The sequence below is a fragment of the Gallinula chloropus genome (genome assembly GCF_964237585.1).
Source record: "Gallinula chloropus genome assembly, chromosome: 18".
Lineage (NCBI taxonomy): Eukaryota > Metazoa > Chordata > Aves > Gruiformes > Rallidae > Gallinula > Gallinula chloropus.
Window position 1 is genome coordinate 3,226,041 of NC_140103.1, and position 10,648 is coordinate 3,236,688.

General features: G+C 56.9%; 1 protein-coding gene across 2 annotated transcripts in view; it reads right to left on the reverse strand.

Moving 5' to 3' along the window:
* The window catches only part of NOTCH1 (notch receptor 1), a gene marked incomplete at its 5' end in the record, with an annotated part of 41,516 nt that extends 35,146 nt beyond the window's left edge, over positions 1-6,370 (reverse strand). For both annotated transcript variants that reach the window (XM_084272317.1, XM_084272316.1), the window contains 2 exons: positions 4,433-4,514; positions 6,313-6,370. In XM_084272317.1, the coding sequence (XP_084128443.1) occupies positions 4,433-4,514; positions 6,313-6,370 (140 nt within the window). The remainder of the gene's footprint in view (positions 1-4,432; positions 4,515-6,312) is intronic.
* Between the last annotated feature and the right edge of the window lie 4,278 nt (positions 6,371-10,648).

The window sequence follows — 10,648 nt, forward strand, 5'->3', positions numbered from 1 at the left end:
TAAACACACTGATGCTCTATAAATTTCACATTCCACTCGTGTACACACGTCTTTACCATGCGGGACACCAACCAACATGAGCAAAAATGAGGGTCACCACACCTCCAGGCCTGGAAAGAGCAGGTTAATTTCCAAACAATGTTATTTTAAAACTTGCTAACTGCCTCCTGATTATGTTATCCATGCCCTTAATTGGTGAATAGCTTGGTCTTGCAAGGGCTTAGACATGTTTCCCTCAATGCTACGTACAATAAACTGTAACAGCTTCACAGGTGAGACCAGGGCACGTAGCATCAGCTGGAACAAATGGATGTATTATGGTTTCCAGCAGGTAAGATGACAACAAGTCAGGTGGTTTGAGATGGAAGAGGCTTAGGTGGAATAAAACACACCCTGTGTGACAAAGTGAGTGACGTACAGAAGCTGCCTGTGGAGCAGAGCCCCGTGTGCAGCATCACACAGTTAACAGCTACAAGTACCCGGTGGGGAACAGCCCCTTGGACCTCAGGTGATGAAGACCACTGCAAATGCTTGAGCCCCTCTGCATCCTGGGGAGCCTCTGATCAAATTCACCTCAGCAGGCATCATCCCCCCTGCTCCTGCTCATGCCACCGGTACTGCCAAAAGACCTCTGAGGTGTCTCCTCCTGAACGTGACCCATGCTGGCCCCTGCCCAGATGCAGTACAACCCTCTGGACATCACAGGTACCAGACCAGGAGAAAAATCATGCAAGATAAAACCCCTCTCAACCCAACCAATAAAATCCCAAGGCCTGTCAGGAGGAATCAGTGGGACCACCTGAGACAAGTGATGACCACCAAGCTGCCTTGCAGAGAGATGTAAACAGATTTTCTAGAAAAGAGCTAAAAAATCCTGCTGCTGTCTCACTGACCTCACCAACTGGGCTTCCCAGCAAAGCTCCTCTTCACTGGAGTCCGCAACAGGTGATGCTTTTATATTTTTAACCTACCCTCTTACCCATTTCCACCTTGTTCTTTCCGAGAATGAGATCAGACTCGAGCGAGCCATCGAGTTCTCAACATGGCTGAATCACCGCTCGTCTACTTCTTTAAGAGCTTCCTCTGGTTGATTGTTCAATACTCCACCCTCTTCCTCTCCAGCACGGAGACTGCATTTTTTTCTTTGTTGTTATTTCATGGAAATAACGTTAGGTTAAAGCACATGAGAAAAACCAAACCAGAAGGAAACTTCCGCCCTTTACAGTGAGATAACAATGACTGAGCAGTTGAATAACTTGAAGGGCACAGAACTACGGGGCTCAGATCGCTCCTCTCGCCTTCCTGGTTGTCTCATGAAAGTTTCAAGCTAAAATAATCATCTCCTGCCACTACGGTCCCCCCTCTGAATGTTTCTTCCAAGATTTCTGGCTCGCTGCCCATGGAAGCCGGTGGTGGCAACGGGCACCAGCTCAGGAGGCATTGCCCCGGCTGAACTACGACGCCACGCTGATTCATAAACAGAGGAAGTACTTTAGCAAACCGACTTTTCCCCCCTTTCAGCGCGAGCCTGGCGATAAATTTAACTTAGTCTTTTCCTCTGCTGTCTTGTTTGGTTTCTCTGGGTATGAGTATGACAACCCAGCCCCAGCTCCTCTGACTTCACTGGTGTGAAAGGCTGGTGGAGCGGGTTTGAAGCTCAGCCCCCTTTCCATGCCATCTGCTTTTAACTAGAGGAGCAAGGGAGGTCCTGGGAATAAACATCACATGGCACAGCGATCTAAAATCGGCCCCGCTCGTTTGCTGGGATGCCAGTCAAAACTACAGTTATCCAGCAGTCTAATTAGGAGCTACCACTAGAAATCAAAGTGACCTTTTGGAAAAGCTTTTCATTTTCTCTGGGAAAATGCCTCAGTGAAAGGCAAGTGCCTTTTCTGGAAGAAAGGCCACGGCTCCCCAGCACCATGAACCCACAGCGCAAGGCCGCAGCAGCCACCGTCTGCAGACCGGGCCTTTGAAAGCTCCAGATCTGGCTCAAGTGCCAGGCATGGGACATAAAACACCCCCCACCTTCAGCCGGGCTCAGCTCAAGACACACAAAACTCTGCTGCTGCCGCTCTGGATGAGTGCTGAAAGACCCGGCTACCCCTGCCAAGATGGAAAACAGCTCCAAAGGCGGCTTAATTAGGCCGCTTCTGTCACGAGCCCTCGATCAAATGCTCGGGCCTTCCCATTCAATTAAAGCCCTGCGTGCCCCGCACCGCCTGGCATAGGTACAGGCCAGATAAGGCACCTGGAGTCTTACAAACTATCGCTGTCAAGTAATAAAAGGCAGAGAAAGCTCCTCGTCTCGCACCGGCGATTCCCTTTCCGTAACAGGGCCCGATAACTCGAGGGTTGGTGTTATCAGTCGTCTCCACGTAACCCAACTAGCTCTGTCCCGCCACAAACGCCGGGACGCTCATCCTCTGGAGTAGCGTCTCCTCCGTACGCTATTTATTTCACTCCACTTTCTAATTGGATTTGTGGGGGCAGCACAATGGGGCTTTATGGCTAAACTTTGTTAAGTGCCAGGCCGAGCGGAGATGTGGCCCGCAGCCAAAATGGTGCATTTCACGCAGGCGCCAAAGGGCAGTGCCAAGCTTTTCCGCGTCTGGTATCTGTGTTCTTGGCTCTGCTTTGTTTAAGAAGCTTGGAAGCAAAACTCTCCTCGGCAAGAGACATTCAAACAAGTGGAAAAGTGGGAATTTTTTTTGCGAGCCGCTATGGGATACCTTGGGAAGTTGCACCTCCTCCAGTCTAATATCCAGCCCCCATCGTGTACCCTGCACGGGACAAGCATGGAGACACGCTGGGAGCACACACCTTGGTTTCCTGCAAAAATAACTTGCAAAACCATCCCAGCATCTGCAGCCAAGAGAGGGGGTTATTCACAGCTATCAATGAAAAAGTTCTTTAAAGTAAACTTTTTCCTCTTAAAAAAAAAACCCACTCCAAGGCTTCTCCTGCAAATAGAGCTCGCACACATCAGATCTAATTAGATTCCATCACCATCTGCACATGAAATGTAAATCAGGAGTTGCAGAGACTTAAGAAAAAAAAAAAAGGGGGGGGGGAAGAATGACCACAAGGAAAAGGAGGGGTGTAAGGTTGGGGAGGGGGCGGAGGGTTGGGCATTCTGGGAAGCCATACATGATTAGTCACACAGCATTAATCTGCCTCCCTTAACAATAGCTGCCGAATTTCGACCGAATCCCAGCTGTCGCTCTTTGAATGAAAGAAAACAAGATTTAGAGCGTCAAGCGTTGGTAAGGGCTTCTGTGCAAAAAAAAAGTGGCGTGCATTCATTAGTGGCTCACAAAGGGACCCAGCCTTTGTCCATTAAATTGCTCATGTGCCTGATTGATTTGCTGATTTATTTGCACCAAAGGGTTGGGGGGCTCAGCTTGGAAAAAGGGGCGGGAGGTGCCTGGCTACTGGGCAGAGTAACGGCACCCAGGCGGATTTGCAAAAAGCAACACGCATTGTCAAGGGAAACTGCCATTCAACAGGTTGGGATTGGAAATGCCTTCAAGGTTCCTCCGCAGAGGACTTCCTATTTGGAAATTTGGGGTGGGTGGGAACGTCTCCCCGCCTGCTCTCGGCTCAGGCCACGTTCAACAGGCAGAGGGGAAATCTGGCCGGAAAACAGAGCCTTGCCCATTCACATTTCTTTTATGGAATAGTTTTAAAAAGGGAGCTGGAGTCTTATTCACTTCTCTTGGTTATTGTTCCCTGGGAGCCTGGAGTGAATCGGCCATCGCTGCGGTGGGTCAGTTGGTCCTTCAAAGAGTACCAGTGCTTTACACATCCGTTTCCCCCACAATCGGCTTGGAGAAAGCTCCTGCCCGGGTGCCAGGTCCCACCAGGAATGCTGGGCTGCACCAGGGCTTGGCACTGGCAGGGCTGCAGGAGGAGGTGGCTCTGCTCCCCCAGACGATGCCCCGCAGACCCACAGACATCAACGGGGCAGCTCCAGCAGCTGGAGCCACGCTACCAAAACGTCTCTTGAATGTTTATTGGAGATATACTTGACACTGCACCACAAACTGCCAGGGTGCAAGGGACAGAAAGGAGACGCTTCAGGGGCAGGAGGGAGTATCTGGAAGACGGACAGACAGACAGCCTCCCTCCCTGCCCAACGGTCATAGGAGTGCCGTGGGCTGGCCCTACCTCCCACTCCATCAGCAGGGCAGTCTGCATGGGTTAATACCAGCAAAACATGGCCTTTTGCCCATGTTTTTCCACCCCACTAGGAACAAAGCCCGATCCTGCCAAACTCGCGGCGACTCCTACACAAGCAGGTTATTCTTGCCACTCAAGGAAAGAAAACGCATCTTGCCCTATTAAATCCAGAGCCTTCAAAGCAAAGTCAACATGCATGTCAATACTTTGGTCGGGGGAGATGAAAATCCTCTGGCTTCTCCATACTTACTGGCACACTTCCGTCCCGTTGGGAAAAGTTTCACACTTGCCCCCGTTGAGGCAGGATTCAGCAAGCTGTGTACACCGTAAACCTGGAAAATGGAAGGAAAGCGTTAGCCATGGCACAGGTCCTGGGGTGGCAACAGTGGGGGGCTGTAGCCCCTAGTGTCACCCAGACCAGGGACAGGCTTGCCAAGACCCCCAGGAGCACCTTGCCCCTGCGCAGCCTGGTGATAGGGGGGCTGCGGCACCCGGCGGCCCCCACCCGCTGGGTGATGGAGGTGGGGGCAAGGAACGCCTGGCCCCAGTATGGAGAGGGTCACCTAAAAATAAACTCGGGGAGGGCTTGATGGTAAGCTCTGCCTTCTCCTCCCCGCAGGAGGAGTGACAGAGAGAAACCCCAGACGAGGCCCTTGAGTGACAAATGCCATTTGGGAAAAACCATCTGCCGGAGGGCCCATTAGTTACCATTAACTCAGTAACGAAATGAGTCGCCCGTCCCAACTTGCTATGAGTAAAGGTTTCATTGTCTGGCCCTCAGAGCCAAATTCTGCGCAGTTACCACAGCAACTCACTGAAAGTACCAGAATCGCTTCCGATTTCCACCCCAACTCGCTCTTCCCCCTTCTCTGCCCCGCTCGCGCTTCGGGGTAACCGGTTGTGCGACGCGCGTGTGCAGCCAGAGCAGTTTCACACTGAGCTTCCCACCGCCACCACCAAACTTCTCCCCCCAGACGGCTGCCGAGCCCCGCACAGCCCGGGGGGCACCCCTCTGCGCCCGGGGATCCCTCCCCAGCCCCGCATCTCCCACGGGGGATGGAGCGGGATGCTGGGGATCGCTCCAGCCGGGCACAACTTGCTGCAAACTTTGTCTTCAAGGAGTTGGGCATCAGGAACGGCTCTCAACCCCGGCGCAGAGCAGAGTGAAGGGCTCCCTTCCCTCCCTTCCCTTCCCCAAATCCTCCCAGGACACTCCTGAGGAAGAGGAGGAGGTTGCTCGCTCGGCCCCGGGGCAGAAGGGGCACCGCAGGGCCCCGGTACCCCCGAACGGGCCGTTTCCCCGCTCCGTCCCGCACCTCCGGCCACTTTTAGGGCGCTTCGCAGCGAAGCGCCCGGACCCGCCCCGGGGCCGACGCCGGGAGGGGCGGGGGGGGGGGGGGGGCGGCCGGGAGCGGGGAAGGGGGGAAGGGGGGTGTGGGGGGAGACAGACCCGGCTGGCTTTCAAGAAACAGGAAACCGAGAAAAATTTGCAAAACGGTCAAAAAACTCTCGCGGAACAGGCGGCAGAAGCGCGGCCGCCCCGCACGCTCCTCCGCCACACCGAGCCCGTCCCCAGCCCCGGCTCCCCCGGCTCCCCGCCGCGCCCTGCTCCGGCCGCCCGCGGTACCGAGCTCCGGTCCCTCCCGAAAGCAGCGAGCGTAGTTCCCCGCGGCACCCGCCGGCACCGAGCTCCTGTTCCCGGGCGGCCCCCAGCGCCGCTCCCCCGCCACCTCCTCTGGGGCACCGAGTCCCGGCCACCACCCCCAACTCCAACCCCCCCCCCAACTCCCCCGCGGCTCCAGCCCCAAACCCCCCCGCGGTGCCGAACCCCGCGCTCCCCTCACGGTTCCGACCTCGGTTCTCCCGGCGGCGCCGAGCTGCCGCCCCCCCTCCCCCGCATGACCCGAGCCCGGTTCGCAGCCATCCCGCGGCACCGAGTCCCGGTTCCCACGAGCACCCCTCATCCCAGACTCCCCACCCCCCCCCCCCTCCAGCCCGGGCAGCGCCGGGCTCCGGTGCCCGTGATGCCCGGCCGGCACCGGGACACACGCCGCGCCCGGCCCCACTCTCAGCAAACTTCCTGCCGGCTGCTGGGGCGGCCGGTCCGGGGCCCGTCGCAGCGGCCCTCACCTCGCGTCAGGGCGGGCAGCAGGAGCACCAGGAGGCCGGGCGCCAGGAGCCGCTCCATCCCGCTCAGCTCCCGCCGCTCACAGCCGCATAGATCCGCGGGGCCTCGGCCGAGCCGAGCCGGTACCGGTACGCGCTTCTCCCTCCGGGAGCCCCAGACACACCGCGCCCCAACGCCGAGCGCAGCGACTCCGAGCGCCGGCGCCTCCCGCGGCTGCTCAGCCCCGGCGGGCCGGGCCGGGCCGGGCGGGAGGGCGGGGGGGGCGGGACGGCGCGGGGCGGGACGCCGCGGCACGGCGCGGCGCGGCACTGCGCGGCTTGGGACGGGACGGGATGAGACGGGACGGGATGGGACGGGACGCTCCTCCCTACCCCAGCCCGGGGGGCCGCTGCTGGGAACCCCCTTCTTGCCACGGAGGGTCCCTGCGTGGGATGGGAGTGGGGTTGTGGGGTCCGGGCAAGCCCCCACGGGTAGCCCCGGTGCAGCTACTCCCCTGCCTCTGCAACCACTGGACACCCACGGTGCAGCCCCTGCACCATGCAGTGCCCACAACCCCACAGTCCAGCTCCCCATCCCCAGTGCTGCTCCAGGGGCTGCATGGAGGTGTCCAGTGAACACCTCCATGCAGCCCCCCACGTAGTCCTAATGCAGCCCCTGGGCATCCCAGTGCAGCCCCACACCCCTCCAGTTCAGCCCCACACACCTCCAGTTCAGCCACACACCCCAACCTTGACGCAGCCCCCCACTCACACCCTGCACAACCCCAGTGCAGTGCCCCCCATACACAGTCCCAGTATAGCCCCCTTCATCAACTTCAGCACAGCCCCCACACAGCCCCCCCAGTGCAGCCCCCCAGCCCCTGCACAGCCCAGGGGATACAGGCCCTGCAGGCTGTGGCGTGGGCTCAGGGACTGCAGGAGGACCCAGGGCCCAGCCTGACCCACAGCGTGTCTGGGCAGGGGCCCTGAGCCCACAAACCATGGGGACACACGGGGATGGGACGGTTGTACATGCCCAGTTGCACTGAGGGGACCAGGGGCTTGGGCTGAGCATCCCCTGGGAGCACAGGAGACCTGGGCTGGGGGATCAAGGTGGGATTCACTCTCTGCCCCGCAGCACGGTGCAGAGGCACACAGGTATGCCAAGCCATTTCCTACCCGCCTTCGCCAGCCGTGCAGGCTGGGGAGCTGGAGCTGGGCTCGGATGTTATTTGTTTTGCTCTGTGAACTGATGAACTCGCAGGCAGAGCGCTGGCCAGCCCCACGCGTCCCATCAACAAATAAACAAATAAATTAGGAGAAGCGGGGGAAGCCAAACCCAGGAGGCAGCCCTACAAACCTCAGACATGCGCAGGCTTCCCCTGCGTGCAGTGCTGCCTGCGGGTCTCTGTGCCCTCACCCCCCCACCCTGTGTCCCCAAAGCCCCACTCCAGCCCCCAGGCGTCACGGTGCTGAGGTTGAGCCCAGCACACCGAGCTGCCCAGAGCCTGTGGGATGGGAGCGTGGGGATGTCCCATCTGAAACCCAGCCAGGCCCTGAGCCCAGCCATGGGCTTAAGCGCTTGAACTCCTGTTTGCTGGTGTCACCCCAGGGCTGTGCCTGCGGAGGGTTTGCTCAGTGGCCGTACCCGCAGAACACAGGAAACACTGTGAGGGTGCTAAGGAGGGAGGGTGCTTCCTCACAGGGCTGGGGGGACCAGCTCTGCTCAGCGAGAGTCCCTGCAGCGCCAGTGCCCTGTGTCTGCCACCACAGCGCTGTGCCACGGCGCCTGCAAAGGGGGTGGCAAAAGCTTGGGGCTCTGAGAATTGAGGGTACTGACTGCCCCAGGGGTGAGGGCACCCAAACTTCGTCGGGCTCCTGGGTGTCTCCCCGCACCCCTCCAAGCTGTGGCCGTTGCCGATGGCTCTTGCACAGCTCTCGACTGTGGGGATGTGCAGGGCTGGCTGCCGGCCTGTGGCTGAAAGCCTGGGAAAGAGGAAGAGGAGAAGGGTCAGCAACGGGTTAATAGGAAGGAGGTGACACCATCGTCATCTAGTCATCTGTGTCTCTCATCACAGGGCACCTCTCCACCAGCCCCCCAGGCTCATCTCGTCCCATGCCAGGCCCGGTGTTATCCCACTGCTTCCTGTTGTAAATTATTTCCAGAGCAAGTGTGAAACAATTAAACAAACCGAAGGGCAGAGTCTGCTCCTCAGATCAAAGGAGCGAGCCCTGCAGCAGTACCTCACTCCGGCACCCTCCCCTCCTTCCCTGCTCCTCCAGCATTCATCGCTTTGGGCTCTAAAGCACTGCCCCAATCTGGGCTGGGCAGTCAGGGCTCTGAGGAGAGCACGGTGCTGCTCGGGGCTCCGGAGCCACTGGGATCTTGATCCCCCTCTGAAACCTTAAAGCATCGCAGGGAGATGCCACCTGCCTCGCTCCACTGCAGCGGTGCAGGGGCAAGGCTGGGCCATCTTCACATTTCGTGAGCACACACTAGATGCCAAAGGACACGAGGCTGCAATGCCTCTTCATCCTCATTTTATACCCTTGGCAGGGAAGTGGGTACCCCCCCTGTTTCATCCTCCCTGAGGACAGGAGCAGGATGGCAGTGGGATGCAGCCCCTGCCTCCACCCCAGCTGAGTGATGTCTCTACAACCACCGTGACCTTGTCACCATCTTCAGCCTCAACCAGAGGCAAAGCAGCTGCAAGGGCAGCCTGAGGTTTCCACCTCTCGGGCTTCCTTGGAGATGGAAACTTCTGTTCTCTTCCTCTCCATCTTCTCCCTTTTCCCTTCCCCCTGGAGCCCAGCGAGCAGGGAGCATCTCAGCTTTACCTGTCTGGAAATACCGGCCGTAGCTTTGCCCGGGCTTGTTCTCCACGTGCAGAAAGCACCAGGAGCTCAGCTTAGCTGCACTCTGGGACTTGCTCCCCAAAACTGGAGAGTGCCCTCCCAGCCTCACCAAACCATCGTGGGTACACAGGGCTGTTGGGGTCCCTGCCGTGCCCACGCTGTCTGGGGACAGAGGGGTGGTGATGCTGTGCTGGGTGGTGGGATGCTGGGTGGTGGGATGCTGTGGCAGGACAAGGTGGTGAAGGCCTGCCTGCTGCCTGGCACTGCTGGATCACCAGGTGTCCCTGGCATTGGCTGCTCTCTGGGTGCTGGACACCCATGAGTCTGGGGCCGAAAGAGCACGTGGAGAGCCATGCATGAGCCCTGGCCCTGGCTTTCCTCTGCAGTGGGGAGGGTCTGCCTGCAGTGGCTGGGGCAAGGTTGCAGGTAAACCTGTGCATGCAGCCATGCAGCCGTGCTGCCTCACCCCCAGAACCTCGACAGCTCAAATACATCTATTTATCCCCATCACCCAGGGGCTGCTGTGGCCCCATGGCAGTGGGGTGGCTCTCCCCAGGGAAGGCTTTGCCATAGGGGGAGGTAAAAACCTCCTCTGTGGTTTCCCCACTGGCAGGATGGGGTCATGAGCATCTTGGGATGAGGATGACTCCTCCAGCTGCTGTGAGATACTCCACTTCAACCCAGTGCCATCCTTCCCCCAGTACAGGGCATCTGGTGCAAAGAGCCTCAGAGGGAACCTCCTCAATTTTCATCTCCCAAACACCTCCTACCAGTTAAATAAAGGGGGAGGAAGGGAAAAAATCAGCATTCAGCATAAATCTTTTTGCAGGAAGAGGTGAATATGACATAAATCCAAAGAAACATTTTATTTTGAGTGGTCTTTGGGGGTTAAAAGTAATGGGATTTTAGGTACTTTTAAAAATAGCCTTCATAAAAGGCTTTAATAGAAACCTTGGCAACCGTCCATGTGATTAGTGATTTAAAAACACAAAACCTCCCCACATGGTTAAAAGTTTTAATAAGTTAAAATTAAATGAGTGAAACTCTGGGAATATGTTGGGGTGGGTTTTCTTTTTTTTTTTGTTCCTGCAAGCTAAGAAAATTATGTCCGTTAAGCAAAACTTAATACAAATATAAACAGGTAATGCACATCTGTAAATTATTTTCATGTCTCCAGGGGCTGGAAAAAAAAAAAACCCTAAGTGAGACCAGCATTCTTATATATATTTTGCCTTGACAGCTCAGGAAAAAATTTGCCAAAAACCAGAGTTAGAGCACTGGGCTGGCGTGGGAAAGTTGGTTTAGTGAGAAATTTGCCCCAGGCTATTTAAATAAAAACAGGCGCTTTTTTTTTTTTCTTTAATGGCAAATGCCTGTTAAACACAACCAAGGCTGCTTCCAATCGCCTGAGCAACTGGTGTGCCTATTCCTTCTTGACACTTTCATCTCTTTATCATCACAATCGATATTTTCTTCTTATACATTCAGGGCAATAAAAGCCAGG